The sequence below is a fragment of the Fringilla coelebs genome (assembly GCF_963513975.1).
Source record: "Fringilla coelebs genome assembly, chromosome: 24".
In the NCBI taxonomy this organism is placed as follows: Eukaryota; Metazoa; Chordata; class Aves; order Passeriformes; family Fringillidae; genus Fringilla; species Fringilla coelebs.
Genome location: NC_140050.1, coordinates 3069861 through 3087541, shown reverse-complemented (window position 1 = coordinate 3087541; position 17681 = coordinate 3069861). Strand labels below are relative to the sequence as shown.

General features: G+C 54.8%; 1 protein-coding gene across 11 annotated transcripts in view; it reads left to right on the top strand.

Annotated features, from left to right (window-relative positions):
- Positions 1–17681, top strand: part of TCF3 (transcription factor 3) — a 77741-nt gene that overhangs the window by 25522 nt on the left and 34538 nt on the right. For 2 of the 11 annotated variants that reach the window (XM_084221142.1, XM_084221141.1), the window contains exon 1: positions 1529–1633. The exons of the other annotated variants lie outside the window; for them this stretch is intronic. In XM_084221142.1, the coding sequence (XP_084077268.1) occupies positions 1606–1633 (28 nt within the window). In that variant the 5' untranslated portion in view covers positions 1529–1605. Of the gene's footprint in view, positions 1–1528; positions 1634–17681 lie in introns of those variants that run through there. 11 annotated transcript variants of the gene reach the window in all.

Sequence of the window (17681 nt, the reverse complement as noted above, 5' to 3'; positions counted from 1 at the left end):
GGGTGCCTGTGCTGGGCTGCTCCTCCTGCTGCTTGTCTTCATTCCTGTGAGGTTTTCCAGCTGCCAGGGCACCCTTGTGCTGGCTCCTTCCCATCCCAGACACTCAGTGATTTGGGGTTTCTCCCTGAACTGGAGCTTACAGGCACTGAGTGATGTCCCAGGTGAAGGCTGGTACAGTTCATCCCATCTGGCTCACTGCAGGGTTTCCCTGCAGCACTGGGCAAAGTACTGGGTGGCACTGAATTCCCAATTCCTGCTGGCCCTCAGGTTCCTTTAAATTGAAATGCATGGGAAATAAAGCTGGGTGAAAAGATGGGGAGCTCCCTACAGCCCCCATGGCCAGCAGGACCTGAGAGCCAGGCAGGAGCATCTCCCCCAGCTCCCTGCCCTGCCCAGCACTCCTGGGTCAGCTCAGAAATAGAGAAGAGCCCTTCTCCCCCAGCTTGCTTTGTATTTTTAAAATCATTGTGGTTTTTTGTTCTGTATTCTTTAAATAATTTTCTAAAAAGCTGAAACTATAGAACTGGGGTTTTTTTTGAGTTGGTTTTTTTTGCCTTTTTTTTTTTTTTTAACCCAAAAAAAGAAAACTGAAAGATGGGTGAGACGTTGTGGTTTGGAGCACCAGTTGTAAATAAATTTTTGGGTGCTCCAGCATGGCAGGCTTTCCCACCTGGAGAATGAGTGCTTCTCCCAGGAGCTGTGTTTGTCCATGCAGCTCTTCCAGAGATAATGTGTGCCACTGTACTTTGTGCCAATAAAAAGCTGAACTGGCTCAGCTCTGGGCTCTGCTGCCTCCCTTAGCTCTGCCCTCATTTTTGGGCAAGTCTCTCCATCTGTACAATAGCAGAAAGAGTTTTGTTCCCTGGAGAGGCTTCAAGGTTTAACATTTACAAAATGCTTTGAGATTTGCAGATAAAGGAAAGCCAAACAATAACCAGTGCCCAGAGTTGTGCCAAAGGAGTCCCTGGATCACCGTGGCAGAGCTGTGTAGGGTTGGGCGGAGGTGGCTTTTGTGAGAGGGCAAAAACTGCTCCAGCTGCAGCACTGGTGCTTTTAGACCTGGCCTTTAAAGGGCTCCTGGCAAGGAGATAACGAGAACATTATGGGATCACAGAGTGCTTTGGGCTGGAAGAGACCTTAGGGATCATGCAGTGCCACTCCTGCCATGGCAGGGACACCTCCCACTGTCCCAGGCTGCTCCCAGCCCTGTCCAACCTGGCTTTGGACACTGCCAGGGATCCAGGAGCAGCCACAGCTGCTCTGGGCACCCTGTGCCAGGGCCTGCCCACCCTCATAAGTGGATCAGAGAAGACTGAAGCACTTGGGTGATTTTTTTTCCAGGGCTCCCTAGGAACAATCCTCCTCTGGAAGAGATGCTGTCCATTTGCTCTTTGCTCTCCAGACAGCGCTTCATAAACACCCTGGTAAACCTGATCCACCCCCTAAACGTCATTAACTTTCCTTTCCCTGCTCTGCCTGTCCCAGCAGTGAGCTCTCTGCAGTCCCCAGACAAAGGCAGGCGGTGGTGGGCAGGACAGGACAGCGGCACCGGGAGCTGCTCCTCCCTGCCGGGGCTGGGCTCCTGACTGCCGGCGGCGCGGGGACATGGCAGCCCAGAACAAGCTGGCCAGGGGTACGTGCTCCTGCCACACAGCTGGCAGGGTGTCTGGGTAAAGGCTGGAAGGATGGAGTGGGAAGGGGTGGTTTGTAGTGGGTCAGTTGGGAGTTGGACTCTCGAGGGATTGGGTGGGCTGTGGAGGGGCAGCTGGAATTGTGCAGGGATCTTCCTCGCGGTCTGGGTATTTTTTGGTGCTGTTGGGCAGGAACTGAGAGCTTTAAAGCTGCTTGATGACACCCAACCCTTTTTGGGAGCAGGAACAGCTCAGCTTTGTCTGCTGCCTCCCCTCTGTGTGTGCCCAAGTCCCCTAAAGCTGTTACAGCGGTGGGTGACGAGGGCAGGGCTGCAGGAGGAGAGGGGTCTGTAGGTTGGGGACACAGTACCAGGTTCAGGTGCCAGCTGAGGGTGTCCTGTGTAGGGTCACCCATGTGCCCCACCCCGTGAGCCCATCGCTGGCACAGTTAATTGCTGTATAGTTAATTGCTGTATTGTTAATTGCTGTATTGTTAATTGTTGTATTGTTAATTGCTGTGGGGACACGGCCTGGGTGTGGGGTTTCTTTGCCCTACAAGGGGTTTGTGGGGTGGTTTTTATTTCAGGTGGTTTTAGATACGAATCAAATAAGGGACTGCTTCCTGGAGGTGGTCTGGCTTTGATTGGAGTTTTCTGTGTGTGGAGTTGTAACTTAAGAGGAACCATTTAGTCTGAATCGCTGCTGCATGTGGTGCCTGCTTTGAACTGAGGTGGGGTACAGGGACACCTTGGGAAATCTGCACCTCTGAGTTTTAAATAAACATGGCTTGTGTGTAGGTGAGGCAGCATCCTGGGTGCAGACTGGGCTCTCTGGGGTGCCAGGGAGCAGCTGAGGCTTTGGGATGCTACAAAATCAGGGGGGATTGCAGGGTGGACAGAGCTATGCAAGCCCAGGAGCAGGTTCCCATGAGCACCCTGGGATAGTGAAAGGTGTCCCCACTCATGGGTAGGGACCAAGGGGTGGAACAAGATGAGCTTTAAGGTCCCTTCCAACCCAAACAATTGTGAGACTCTCTGAGAGAGTTCAAGCTCTGTGCCCGAGATGAGCAGAGGTTGGTGTGGGCTCCTCGCCCTGACCACAGCAGTGTGGGCAGAAGCTGGGTGAACAGCCCAGAGTGTGGAGGATCCTGGGCACCAGAGAGATTGATAACAGCTTGTTTCCCCTTGATTCTGTTGGGAGATGAGGGCTCTGGTGGGAGCAACCCGGCAGTTCATTTCCGCCAGCCTGTCCCTGCTCCCTGTGCCATGGTGGCACCAGCGCTGGGGCTCTGAGAGAATAAGGTGTGGGGCTGTGGTTTTGCAAACCAGCTGCCAGCTGAGATCTTCCTCTTCCCGTCCATCCTGGCCTGCCCCATCTTGGGGGCTTCTGGGGCACGTTGTGCTGCAAATGGGGAACTGATTTTCTTTGGGTTTCCTGCTGCCTTACGTGTTCAGCAGCCCCTGGAAAGTCCAGCAAGCCCAGAACTCACTCAAGAGAAATGCAGGGTGGGAAGGGCCCTTTCCTCCCACAGCAGCAGTGCTGCCGTGCCCTGAGCCACTCAGGAAACTGGTGCAGTGAGCATCTGGAGGGAGCTTTGTTGGGGCCAGCATGGCCCTGGGTGTCCCCGGAGCAGAGGTGGGAGCTGCCAGCAGAGCTCACATGCTGGAGGCAGTCCAGGGATTTGGGGATGACTTTGGTCTTTGTTTTCCTTGAAGCACTGGTCTGAGAATGGCGTGCTTTTTTTTTCCCATTCTCATTTTTATACATATAATTTTTAATTTTTTTTTGTTTCAAACTTGCATTTGCAAAATGCAGCCACTTTCCTTCAAAACAGCAGCTTCTCATCCACAGTGGTGATCTCAGCTCTCACCATCCCAGCAAACTGCAGTTCCAGGTTTTTAACTGCTGCAGCTCTTTTTGTTCATGTAGGAAAACATTTCTTTAAGCTTCTGATAGTTAAAAGAAAGCAATCTTTGAGCAAAATATCAGAGGAGCTTGTTAATGGTCAATTTTCCTAGACAGTTGTATTAGGATTCCTGATAAGGAGTGTTAGTGCTTGGCTTGACAAAAGCACCAGAAATCGAAGGCTCATGTAGAAGAGACACAGACAAGATAATCTAATGGGTGTCTTTTTGTCTCCAGCTCGTTCTGAGCAGCAGAGAGCCCTGGAGGGGCTGGGATGGGCTGTGAGGCCAGGCTGATGCTGCTGTGGGTTTGCCACGCTGGCTGTGGAGCAGGGAGAGGAAACTGCCTTCCCCCTTCCCTGGGTCAACTATCCACAACCCAAACAGTGATCACTATGTGCCCAGGGTAACGTGAGAGATGTCAATAAAAATCATGGAATCTGCTTTCCTGACATCTCTGGGGCTTCCAAGGGGCTGGGCAGTAGGGATTTTTCAGGGCATTTTTTGTTGCCCAGCACAAGGGATGAGACCAAGGAACACCAGCTCCTGCCAGCTGCTGTTGACTGCCAAAGCTGCACCCAGGAAATGGTTTGAAATGTGCAGGCAGGAGAAAGTTGCTGGTTAGTCCTGGGAAAGAGCAGGATCCGTGCTACTTATTGAGTGCCATCTACTGGCACCTCACCCATGGCACCGTTTGCCCAGGGGCAGTCGGTGCCCAGCCTGCAGGGATGGTGAGGGGGGGCTCCCTTTGCTCCTCCAGCCCTGCTCTCCCTGGCCCCGTAGGGCAGGAGGAGCCCGGCAGCGCCTGCTGAGGGTGGCAGGTGCCAGCCAGAGCTGGTGCCACCAGGATCCATCACACACAGGCTGGATCTAGGCTGCCCTTGGCTCTGTCCTGTCCTCCCTCTGGGGCTGCCCCAAGCACTTCTCTACATCTCAGGTGACACATGGACACTTATAAAACCTTCCTCCCCACCAGCTCCGTGCCTGAATCCCCCCACCAGTGTTTGGGCACTGCTTGGAGATGCGTGGTGGAGCTGGATTTAGGGACAAGGGGATGAGGGCACAAGGGGCTGGAGCAACTTTTTGGTGTCCCCTGTGCAGTGTGTGGCAGGCAAGGTCTGGAGGGCTGATTGGCAACCTAAACCCACAGTGCCATGCATCAGTGACTCCTGCCAAGGTCATGGGGGCTGGTGGCCCTGCCCCGTACACACCATAGGCCTTGGTAGCCTTAAAGCTGATGGGTTGGGATTTGTCTTCAGGTAAACTCTTCCTGTGTCTTGTCCTTTTGGCTTTAGGGCTACAAGAGGAATTTAGGGCATGGGGTATGGTTATACAAAGATGTAGATCCTTTCAGGGCAAGGGACAAGTGAACATCTTGAAGTGTTTATGTTTAAAGAGGGGGGAAAAGAGTTCTTCATGGAAATGGTGCTTTGTAGGAGCAAGTGGATTGAATTCAGCCCTTTTAAATGCTATTTAAATAATCAATGGTCTATTCAATTACAGAAATATTTGGCAGAGCTCTAAATAGGTCACATCTGCCTTTAAATTGTTCTTCAGGTAAATACCTCCCTGTGTGATGTCACATGGACCAGATTCTGTAAGAGCTGCTCTCTGGGAGGGAGAACTCCTTGGCTGTACATGCAGTTATCCCCAAAACTCTGCACCTGGTGTGCTCTGACCCATGGATTTACTTTAGGGATTCCTTAGGAAGCCTGGCTCGTATATTTTGGGTTCTCCAGCTCCTGAAGTTTGCAGCCCTGAGGTTGCTGGCTGTAACTGGACAAGGCCAGGGGCTTTGTTGGCAGATTCTGTGTTGCTCTTGGGGGCCAGGATGGAATCCTGAGCCCACTGTGCCCCAGGAACGCTCACCTCGGGAAAGGGGAAAACAAAAACACCAACTTTTGTTGTGGTGACCAGAGGCTCGAGGTTACTCGCGAGCAGGAGCCGGGCTGAGGGAGGGAGGCAGGTGGTGCTGAGAACGCTTTGTTTGGGAAAGTTTTCCTCATTGTGTCCAGCAATTCTTCTGAGATGATCCTTCCTGTGGGCTGAATCATCGTCTGGGCCAGTGCTGGCTCTCGGGGCCGCGGCCGCATCCTGCGCCCTGGGGGCATCCACAGAGGCTCAGCACCCCCCAGGATCACAGGATCACAGCCCCTGGGTTGGAATAACCACCCCTGGCTGTCTCCCTCACCCTCTGGGGTCTGTTTTCCCCGAGGAAGCTCACGGGGACTCGTGCATTAGTGCACAAGTCATTCCCCACCGTCGCTCTCCCCGCTGAGAGGAGGCTCACAAACAAACTGCCAAGGCCACCCTGGTGGGGTGTACGTGTGTTTGGCCACTTCCCCGCGTAATTTCCACATTATTTGGAAGCCATCCTTAATTTGTCTAATTTTTAACAGCCCCTGGCCTCCCTACCTGTGGGGCTGCAGCAGTGCAGGGCTGGGAGGGCTCACGTACACACGGCTGGCACTGCCTGCCTGTTTGATCTCAAATGCCTCTCTAGCAAACTTCTGGGGGTTTTTCTGGTCACTTGTAAGTAAACAAGCTTCTGTCCCCATTTGTCTTCTTGGTGAGTAATGGAAACCAAGTGGGAGAAGATTTCTGTTCCCCGGTATTCCGGTTGCATCTCTGTGGCTGTAATTCGATTTTACATTGCAAATTAAACAATACTTGGAAAGATGCAAATCACAGCGGAAGTAGAGGTGGCTGCTGCTAAGTGGAGTAAGTGGGGGTGTTGCAGCTCCTCTGTGCATCTGTGGGGGTGTGCAAAACACCCCATGGCTGGAGGAACATGAGAGGTCACTGGGAGTGTCCCAGGGGACTCAGTGTGTTTCAGTCCTCGCTGCCTTCAGGCTGCTGATTTCCCTTGTTCACTCAGCAGAATGAGTTTTGTCTCTTTGGACAGCAATCCATGTGTGAGTGTGCAGTGTCTGCCCTGCCATGAGTGTGCAACTCTGTGTACAATAAATGACCTGGAAAAACCAGGATGTGGATTTACACTCAGCCTTCTCCCTGAAGCTTGCTGTTTAATGGAATATAACCCCTGGCTTTGGGAATTACCCCATATCTCCTGAATTTCAATTGTTTTGTGATAGCAAATGTGTTGATGTTATTGAGTGCGTGTGAGGCAGAAATGAGGAAGATTCTCCATGGGGCTGTCTGTGTGTTTATGGGAGAATGGATCAGGAGCAGCCCTGGAGGGAAGGACCTGGGGTGTTGGTGGGTGAGAGGCTCAGCCTGCCCCAGCCATGGGCACTGACCCAGAAACCCCCCCTGTGCTGGGCTGAGCCCCCGGCCTGGGCAGCAGGGGAGGGGGGGATTCTGCCCCTCTGCCCCTGTGCTCAGGTGAGACCCCACCTGCAGAGCTGCCCCAGCCCTGGGCAACAACAGCAGGAGGACGTGGAGCTGCTGGAGCCAGGCCAGAGGAGCCACGGAGATGCTGCCAGGGCTGGAGCCCCTCTGCTCTGGAGCCAGGCTGGCAGAGCTGGGGCTGCTCACCTGGACAGGAGAAGGCTCCAGGGACACCTCAGAGCCCCTGGCAGGGCCTGGAGGGGCTCCAGGAGAGCTGGAGAGGGACTGGGGACAAGGATGGAGAGACAGGACACAGGGAATGGCTGCCAGTGCCAGAGGGCAGGGCTGGATGGGATCTTGGGCAGGAATTGTTCCCTGGCAGGGTGGGCAGGCCCTGGCACAGGGTGCCCAGAGCAGCTGTGGCTGCCCCTGGATCCCTGGCAGTGCCCAAGGCCAGGCTGGACAGGGCTGGGAGCAGCCTGGGACAGTGGGAGGTGTCCCTGCCAAGGCAGGGGGTGGCACTGGATGATCTTTAGCCTCCCTTCCAACCCAAACCTCTCCATGATTCTGCAATGACAGACATTGTGCTGTGCGACACCTGTGGTAAAGGGGGTACCGCAGGTTTGGGTCTGGCCACCTCCTTGTGGAGGAGCTGCTTTCAGAGCTTGTGCCCTCCCAGCCTCTCTGGTCCCTGTCACCCTATCACAGTGCAGGGCTGGCCAGCCTGGCTGTGGTCCCCACTGTCATCTTACCCTGGGTCTCTGTGTCCATTGCACGGCAGGAGCAGAGCTGCCTCTCCAGAACTCAACTGATCTGAGGGGCAGTGAGGAACAGCGACTCCTCTGACACCTGTTTTGGGTCTGACTTGGCCCAGTGTTATTCTTGGTCTGTTTCCCTGCACTATTGTCTCTTGGACCCTCGTTGACATCCTGCTTCTTGCAGGGCTGTCAGGCTTGGATGGAGGCTGGGGATGAGGGACAGGGATAGGTTTGTCCTGAAGAGGCTGGGGACAAGGGGCACGGTGGGTTCGTCCCGCAGGCTGATGACCTTTAGAAAGCCCTGACTGTGTTATCCTCCATCCCCTTCTCCTGCCTCTCCTTTGTGCTCATGTTTGGTCACTGCTGGCCTTTGTTTTTACAGCTGGGGGAAGTGTTTTGAGCTTTAAAGTTTATTTTCTTCCCTCTGGTTGTCGTCACAGGTTTGTTTTCTTTCTCCGTGTGGCATCTTGCTGGCTCTCCCAGGGGCTGGGAGAGGGACTGGCTGCTGCTCTCGGGGCTTTCCTGCTGAAGGGAGCAGGATCTTCCCTGCATCTGGGAGGCCCAAAAGCCTCTCTGCCTTCACTTCTCTTACTGAATTTTTATCACAGAATCCCAGAATGGCTTGGGCTGGAAGGGACCTCAAAACCCATCCCATTCCACCCCTGCCATGGCAGGGACACCTCCCACTGTCCCAGGCTGCTCCCAGCCCTGTCCAGCCTGGCCTTGGGCACTGCCAGGGATCCAGGGGCAGCCACAGCTGCTCTGGGCACCCTGTGCCAGGGCCTGCCCACCCTGCCAGGGAACAATTCCTGCCCAAGATCCCATCCAGCCCTGCCCTCTGGCAGTGGGAGCCATTCCCTGTGTCCTGTCCCTCCATCCTTGTCCCCAGTCCCTCTCCAGCTCTCCTGGAGCCCCTCCAGGCCCTGCCAGGGGCTCTGAGGTGTCCCTGTGTCCTTCTCTTGCCCAGGTGAGCAGCCCCAGCTCTGCCAGCCTGGCTCCAGAGCAGAGGGGCTCCAGCCCTTGCAGCATCTCCGTGGCTCCTCTGGCCTGGCTCCAGCAGCTCCACGTCCTCCTGCTGCTGTTGCCCAGGGCTGGGGCAGCTCTGCAGGTGGGGTCTCACCTGAGCACAGGGGCAGAGGGGCAGAATCCCCCCCTCCCCTGCTGCCCAGGCTGGGGGCTCAGCCCAGCACAGGGGGGGTTTCTGGGTCAGTGCCCATGGCTGGGGCAGGCTGAGCCTCTCACCCACCAACACCCCAGGTCCTTCCCCCAGGGCTGCTCCCATCCATCCATCCATCCATCCATCCATCCATCCATCCATCCATCCATCCATCCATCCATCCATCCATCCATCCATCCATCCATCCATCCACCCACCCACCCACCCACCCCTGTTTTTTGAGTTTAACAAATCCTGTCCAGTCTGACCCATTCTCCAGGAGGAGCACAGCCCAACAATTCCCTGCTGGTGAACCTTGGCACCCTGAGTCAGGTCCTTGGCCATGTTCTGGACACAGGGAATGGTGGCTGTGACCCAGTGCCACCATGGGCACCCTCTGCAGTCATTTTGCAAGGCCTTGATGAGACTTGGACTGGCCCAAGTCATTAATTTCCTTAATGATGACTTAAATAAAGTCAAGCTTTTATTTTGATTACCATAAAATCACTCTGTGAAATGCAGTGGGGACCTTCCTTTACATCTGCAAATTTGATTCATGTCTAAAGTGAGGGATGGCCAAATTTGCTGGTTGGGTTTTGTTGGTTTTTCCAAAACTTCCTCACCCCTGTGCTGGGCACTGGTTTGTACATTTATTATTGCATGTAATTATTACTGGTTTTGCACATGGTAGGATTGTTGGGGTGTCCTGAGCAGGGACAGGAGTTGGAGTTAGTGATCCTTGTGGGGCTCAGGACATTCCAGGATTCTGTTTCTGGGATGCCACACCAGCACCCCCAAAACCAGCCCAGGGGCTGCCATGGAGCCTGCCCTGTCATTTGAGAGCAGGTTCAGTGATGCCAGAGCATCTTCAAAAAAAGCAGGAGCTGCTAAAGAGCTTCTTTGACTCTTTTCTCCTCTTTCTGTCTTTGTTTGGTTTTGGTGTAGGTTCACTTTTTCCCCATAGTTATCCCTCATGGAAAGCCAATGGGGAATAGATAATTTTCCCCCACTCCATCCCTGGTTCTCTCCTATTTTTCCCCAGCCCCAAACATTTCCTGAACCCCATCTGTGTGTGCAGAAACTGCTGAACTGGAATACAGTGCAGGAGATGCTGAGCAGATGCTGAGCAGAGGAATTAACAATCACCAAAGTGGTGGCATCAGCTTTTTGAAGTCAAAAATTATCCCTGAGTGCACATTTGGGGAGGGGGTGGCAGCAGCAGGTGCTTCCCTGGATCAGGGCTGTGTGTGGGGCGGATGGGCCTGCCATGGTTTGGGTGCTGGGCTGATTGATCATCACAAAGATAAAGGGGCAGAATCTGCCCCAGAAATCCTGCAGGGATCTGTGAGGTTCATGTGGGTGCTGTGTGTCCCCCCTGGGGTGCCTGCTCCGGGGGATGATGTCACTGGGCTCTCCTGGGCCAGAGCATCTGTTTATGGAATCCTGGAATGTCCTGAGCTGGAAGGGACCCTCGGGGATCATCAGTGTCTGTCCCAGCACAGCCACCCCAACACCCCCACCCTGAGCAGCCCTGAGAGCTCCTGCAGCTCTGGCAGCCTTGGCACCATTCCCTGGGGAGCCTGGGCAGTGCCCAGCAGCCTCGGGGGGAAGAACCTTTCCCTGAGCTCCATGCCAAGCCCTGGCACAGCTCCAGCCCTTCCTGGCCCCCTGTCCCAGAGGGAAATGCCACCTGGCCCGTTTGGTGCCCCTGGACAGGTCAGGAAGGGGCAGTGCATTCCAGCCCCTGCCATGGCAGGGACACCTTCCAGTGTGCCAGGCTGCTCCAAGCCCCATCCAGGCTGGCCCAGGACGCTTCCAGGGCAGCAGAACAGCTGAGCCTCGCTGTCCCAACAGCCAGCTCTGGTCCAACCTCACATTTCACAGCAGTGAAGGGGATAAAACATCCCTTGACCTGCCCCATGAGCGGAGCCCTCCAGGGTGGCATTGCCAGGGACCTCGTGCTGCCCTCCAGGTGTTCAGGGTGGGTTTTTTTTTATCCAGCCCCCCCTTATTTTTATTTTAATTGTTTTGTCGTGCACCGGGAAAAGGAAGTGAACAAATTGTATGGTCCCCTCTACAATCGACGTCCTGTAAACAGCTCCCGGCTGCCTTCCACTCACAGCTGTTTTTTCCTATTTGGGGTGGATGGGGCTGGTAAATAAACAGGAATTCTGGGAGCTGCTTCCAGCATCCCCTTCTCCCTCGCAGGGGCTGTGCCAGCACCTCAGAGCTGTTCCTGGGGGGTGCCAGGCTGGGTTGTTCCTCACCGAGTGGAGCAAACTCTCCTCAGGAAAAACAACTTTGCTGGTTTTCCTGAGACTAAAGCTAATTACTAGTCAACTAATTTTATTGATTTCCAATCCCTTTTAGCAGAGATTTTGCTGTGGGGCTGATTGCCAGAGCGATTAGCACACAAAGCTGCTTAATTTGGAAGTGTTTATCAAGCAGCCTTCTGTCACCTCTGCTTCAAATCAAATTACAGTGGCACCGGTGGCCCTGTCTGTGGTGGCTTGTGCTGTCCCAGCCCTGAGGGAGGCAGGTGGGGAGTAGGGCTTCTCTGCCTTCAGTAACCATGGCAGGGTGTTTGGAGCTAGGTGGTCTTTAAGGCTCCTTCCAACCCAAACCATTCCATGGATCTGAGTATTCCATGAGCTGGAAAAGCTGCTGGCTATGGGCTTTTTACTCCCAGCTGCCACCACATCCTTGTCCTGCTCCAACCCTCAGGCACTGCTGTGGCTGCAGAGCTGGAATTTCCCTCCTGGCCCTCAAATCCCCACCATGGGCATTGTGTGGTCTCTCTTGAGGATGGAAGATGCACCTTCATGGCAGCCACAGCTGCTTCCAAACCTCCTCCAGCCACAGGAGGGATTTGGCCTAAATATTTTTAATAGAATTTAAAAACAAAACAAAACAAAAAAGCAAGCCTGGCCCAGTGGTTTTGCTGGAATCAGATTACAGAGGGCAGATTGTGGAGGCCAGGGGGAGGGAGAGGCTGAGCCTGGCTCAGTCACAGCTCCAGGAGCACACAGACCCCAGCAGTGTCCCCCAGTGTCACCCCTGGGGCTGCTGGGAGGGTCCCTCGCTGCCTGCTCCTCCTGACAAGTGAAAACAAGGTGCCTTTGAGACATTTTGAGTCACAAGAAGAAATCCCAGAAATTCCTCCCTGGGAGGGTGGGCAGGCCCTGGCACAGGGTGCCCAGAGCAGCTGTGGCTGCCCCTGGATCCCTGGCAGTGCCCAAGGCCAGGCTGGATGGGGCTGGGGACAGTGGAAGGTGTCCCTGGCCATGGCAGGGGTGGTTCTGGGTGGGCTTTGAGGTCCCTTCCCACCCAACCATTCCAGGATTTGAGCCTGCAGCACTGCAGCTTTCCAGCACTGCATGTTCTCCTCAGGGTACCTCTTGGTACAGGATTTAGGAGCAAAAACTCTGTATTTGCTTTACAAATGGTATCTGAGAGGGTTCAGGAGCAAAACATGCCATTCTCCATCCCTGCATGTCCTCTGGATCCAGAGAGATGGCTGCACACCCCTTGAGCTTTGCTTTGAGCAAGGCAATTGTTAGAGCTGAGCTTGTTCTAAAAGACCTTTCAGAGAATCCTGGAATATCCTGAGCTGGGAGGGTCACACAAGGACCATCCAGTCCAACTCCTGACCCTGTTCCATTCACACAAAGGTTGTGGGGTCCTTGCCTGTGTCCAGGTGGTCAGAGCTGCCTCCAGAGCCACATTCCCTCCCACAGCATCTCCAAGTGCTGTGCTCAGACTGGGGTTCAGAGCTCAGGGCTCAAGGACCAGCACCTCTGCCCAGGTGGGATTGGGGGATCTCGTTGTTGAAACCAGGGCAGCCTCTCCAGGGCAGCTGGAAGGCACAGGCTGGGAACTGAGCTGGAAGGATGTAGGATTTGGGATAGGTCACAAAACCCTCCCCCCTTTTAATGCTTTTACATGGAACCCTGGAATAGTTTGAGGTGGAGGGACCCCAAAGCCCATCCAGTGCCACCCCTGCCATGGCAGGGACACCTCCCACTGTCCCAGGCTGCTCCCAGCCCTGTCCAGCCTGGCCTTGGGCACTGCCAGGGATCCAGGGGCAGCCACAGCTGCTCTGGGCACCCTGTGCCAGGGCCTGCCCACCCTGCCAGGGGAGAATTTCCTCCCAGTATCTGAAATAAATCTGTCCTCCTTTAGGTAAAACAGGTCCCCTTTCCTGTCACTCTCCTGTGCTTTCTTGTCGGAGCTGTGTGTCCAAAGTGGTTCCGTTCCTCCTGGATGGGAACAGCTGTCATGGCTCTGTGTCACTGGACACTTGTCCATAGCCTTTACTGGGGCTCATTGCTGCACTAAGGATGCTTTTTCTGAGCCTAAATGTGGTTAAATTATTTTTATCCCTGCTGAAGCTTAGGACAGCTCTTGTCTATCAGCTCTTCTTGGCTGTGGCAGGAAAACCGTGAGGAAAAAAAAATTACTGTCTGACAGCTACATCTTATTCTATTAGTATGTTTTAATTAGAACATGAGCAAGAAATGTGTTATGAATATTCATGCTCAGGGTTATTAAAATGCACAATTAATCTGTACTCAGTTTAATAACTGTATTAATGGAGAGAGGAGGTAGCTCCTATTTTTGTCATTTCTCAATTGGAAAGTGTGCCTTAACTTGGGTAGCTGGGAAATGGGGTTATTTTAAAATCAGCTTGGCTCCTGCTAGCAGCATGGGCACGTGGGTGTCTCCAAAACTCACACACCTCAGGGTGGGAGAGCACTGGAAGGGTGGCAAAGCCAAGCCCTGCCAGGATGGAGCTCCCTCATGCAGACAGAATTCAGCTCAGTGCCATGGGAGTTTTCAGCCACAGAATCACAAAATCCCAGAAAGGTTTGGGTTGGGAAAGACCTCAGAGCCCATCCAGTGCCACCCCTGCCATGGCAGGGACACCTCCCACTGTCCCAGGCTGCTCCCAGCCCTGCCCAGCCTGGCCTTGGGCACTGCCAGGGATCCAGGGGCAGCCACAGCTGCTCTGGGCACCCTGTGCCAGGGCCTGCCCACCCTGCCAGGGAACAATTCCTGCCCAAGATCCCATCCAGCCCTGCCCTCTGGCAGTGGGAGCCATTCCCTGTGTCCTGTCCCTCCATCCTTGTCCCCAGTCCCTCTCCAGCTCTCCTGGAGCCCCTCCAGGCCCTGCCAGGGGCTCTGAGGTGTCCCTGTGTCCTTCTCTTGTCCAGGTGAGCAGCCCCAGCTCTGCCAGCCTGGCTCCAGAGCAGAGGGGCTCCAGCTCTCAGAGCATCTCTGTGGCCATGGTCTCTCTTTGGTGACTTGGATTTATGGGTTTTTTGCCAGTCCTGTGGGTGTTTTAAGACAGCAGATGTGTCCACAAGTATGGAGCAGTTGGGGTCCAGAAGATTCTCAGGGGATCTCCATTTCATCTGGGGCAGCTCCTGGGCAATGCCCAGAGGCAGGAAACACATTCCCAGGTGCCCCAAGGTGCCTCTGACCCTTCCTGGGCGCCTGGGTCACCTCTACAGCTGCTGGGATGCCCTTGGATGAGCCCTGGGGCTGCTGAGCCCTGTCCTTCCCACCCCAACTTCCTTCTCTTCCCCTTCCTCTCCATCCAGCCTGGCTGCCCCGTGCTCCCAGAGCCAGGGGTGGGACTGTGTTTGGGTGACATTGTGCCCAGGGGCTTTGTGAGTGGAGCAAACCCTGCTGATGGGAGCTTTGCCAGACACACCTGCCCATGGCCAGACACTGGGGTTTTGCAGGGCTGGCTGAGGGCATTTGCTGCCAAATTGTAGATCCTTAGGAATATGAAGGGAGGGGAGAGTGAGCTGGCAGGGAATGTAGGACAGATGCCAGACATTGAAAGAGGGCAGTCTGCTTTTTCCTGGCTCCATCCCAGAAATCCCTGAATTCCTAAAACACCTGCAGGTGCTGAAAATAGGGAGATTTTTTTGCTGTCACTTTTCGAGCCAGTAACTGCAGCTTGGGGAAGGTGCAAGACTTTATTTTCCAGGAGACATCAGACAGAGCTGGCATGGGCACCTTGAGAGGTGCTTCCAGAACCTTAGGATGCTCTTTGCTGTTTTGTGGGAGAGTAGAACCTCACTTCACCTTGGCAGCCACGGGAACTGGAGGCTTTTGTACCCCTGGAGGGTGCAAAAAACCTTTTGAGTTTCCTTGGGAATTATAGAATCCAGACTGGTTTTGGTTGGGAGGGACCTTAAATCCCACTCAGTGCCACCCCTGCCGTGGCAGGGACACCTCCCACTGTGCCAGGCTGCTCCCAGCCCTGTCCAGCCTGGCCTTGGGCACTGCCAGGGATCCAGAGGCAGCCCCAGCTGCTCTGGGCACCCTGTGCCAGGGCCTGCCCACCTTCACAGAGAGGAATTTCTTCCTGAAAGAAAGGCTTGGTTTGCTGTGACCCCATTTGGGGTCAGAAAGGGGCCAAGGAGGGGCTGGGGACCTGCCCTTGCTCCGGATGAGGGGCTCATCCTCTGCTGTTGCTGTTGGAGCACTCAGGGTTTTCCCCTCTCCAGGCTCTGTGCCATGGTGGTGGCACCGTAGGGTGCAGCAGCTCGTGCCAGGGACGTGTCCTTGTCGAGGGGATGTGTGACCCTCAGCCTTCACCCCCTGTGCCACTCGTTGTCTCCTCTCCTTCCCTCCCTGGGGACACCAGGCAAGGGTTTACTTTTATTTTTCAGGAATTTAGGCACAGAATCCCAGAAGGGGGGAGGTTGGAAGGACCACAGTGGCTCATCTGGGCCCATCTCACAGGGCACAGGATTGTGTCCAGACTCTTTTGGCATACCTGAAGAGAATATCTGAAGGGACATTCAAGGGAGGAAGACTCCACAACATGAGGAAAATTTCCCTGGTCTTCCAGGCCCCCTATCTCTCTCCAGAGCCTCCTGAGCATCCTCTGCAGGCATACTCTGGCCTGGGAATGCTGCTCTGCTGTTGGTGGGGGGGTGGCAGGACCGAGGGCAGTGGGAGGGTCAGGGTGATCCAGGGTGACCCCCAAAGCCCATCCTGCATGGGGCAGGGGTGGGAGTGAGGGTCTGGACCCCCACGCCTTGGCTTCCCCTCTGCCTCTGAGGCTCCTGGGGTTCCTCATGGGGACTGTGGTGCTGCAGTCCTTGTCCTTCCAGCCCAAAGGGACCATTTTTCCAACCATGTCCAAGGCTGCTGATCCTGTTCATGTCTTCTCCCCGACCCTTGGGGAGCTTTAAAATCACCCGTGACAGCAAAATGATTCAAAGGAGCGTTTCTGCCTCCTGCCTCGCCAGGGTTTGCAGGGATTGCAGATGAATTGCTTTGGAAAAACACATTAGCAAAGCAAAAGTTTATTCTAGGAAGTAGGAGGTGGGAGAATTGGCAGTAATTCTCCCTAGTATCCAAGGTATTATTAGAGGCTTATCCCTGCTCTGCACAGTAATCACATTGGAAATTTTTGATTAGAAAACAAAATCTAAATGAGAATTATGAATATTCATTAGGTGTAGAGATTAATATGCATAATTATGCAAATTAGACAGCAATTAAACACCAATTCTCTGGGGAAATGATTAACACAAAGGCACAGAAATAGAAGGATGTAATTTGAAAGAAGTTTCTGGTTAAATGAACAGTGAGGGGAGCGGAGGAGACAAATCTGAGGCATGTTTGCCATAATAATCAGCTTTGCCAAGTGAAATGGGAGTGAGGCCTGACCCCCTGCCCCCCTGTCCTTGCTGCCACTCAGCTCCCTGCTCCCAAAAGGGCATCCTGAGGCACCTGGAGGTGCCATCCCCGTTGGAAGAACCAGCACAGGACGGGTCCCCAGAGAGCCACAGGGCCGTGGTGCTGCCGCAGGGCGATGCTGCTGGGAGAGCCTGGTGTCACTCCAGTATGCCCCTGGTGGGGACAGGGGGTGTCCCTGGGTTGGGAGGTGTCCATGGCTGGTCCACCCTCACTCTCAGCCTTCTGCAGATCTGGAATTTCTTCTGTCCAACCCAGCAGAGTTCACAGTGTTTGTGCAGCACCTCAGAAGATGATGGATGGCCCCACCCTGCCCAGCCCCTCTCAAATCCCTGGATTTACCCCCTTAGAACACAAACTGCTGCTCCCCAGCCCCTGGTCACCCACTGGAGGAGGAGATGTAGCAGCACAGTCAGGGATCCTGCAGCGAGTCAGGTTGAGGCTGTTTTCCAGAAGGTTCCTTCTGTGTGGTTGTGGTATCAGCTGGAACTGTGGGAGCTGTGCTGATGCAACATCCCAAGGATTTTGTGTCATGGTGGACATTCCCTTACTGAAGGGGCTCCAGGAGAGCTGGAGAGGGACTGGAGACAAGGCCTGGAGGGACAGGACACAGGGAATGGCTGCCAGTGCCAGAGGGCAGGGCTGGGTGGGATCTTGGGCAGGAATTGTTCCCTGGCAGGGTGGGCAGGCCCTGGCACAGGGTGCCCAGAGCAGCTGTGGCTGCCCCTGGATCCCTGGCAGTGCCCAAGGCCAGGCTGGACAGGGCTGGGAGCAGCCTGGGACAGTGGGAGGTGTCCCTGCCATGGCAGGGGTGGAATGGGATGAGCTGGGTGAGGTCCCTCCCGGCCCAAACCATTCCGTGTTCTCCGAGTGCCCTGGGTGCAGCCCCGGAGGTGCCGCCTGCGTGCGCCTGGCAGGGGATGAAAGGAGCCGATCTCCCACCGCAGCCTGGGCAGAAACATCCAAACCCTTCTGCCTGCTCCTCTGCTGGGTTGGGCTGGATCCCTTCCCTCTGAGGATACTCTGGGGAGGGCTAAAGCTGAGAAGGCTGGGGGTGTGCTCTGATGGCCCCACTTCCCCAGGGGGACCTTGGGGGGCTGAAAGAGCATCCCCGGACAGGTGACTCTGTAATGTTGGACCCCCAGCAATTCCCACCTGAGGATTTCACCTCTGGGCACTCTTTCACTCTGCCCAGGTTGAATAGAGTGTGGCCCATGAT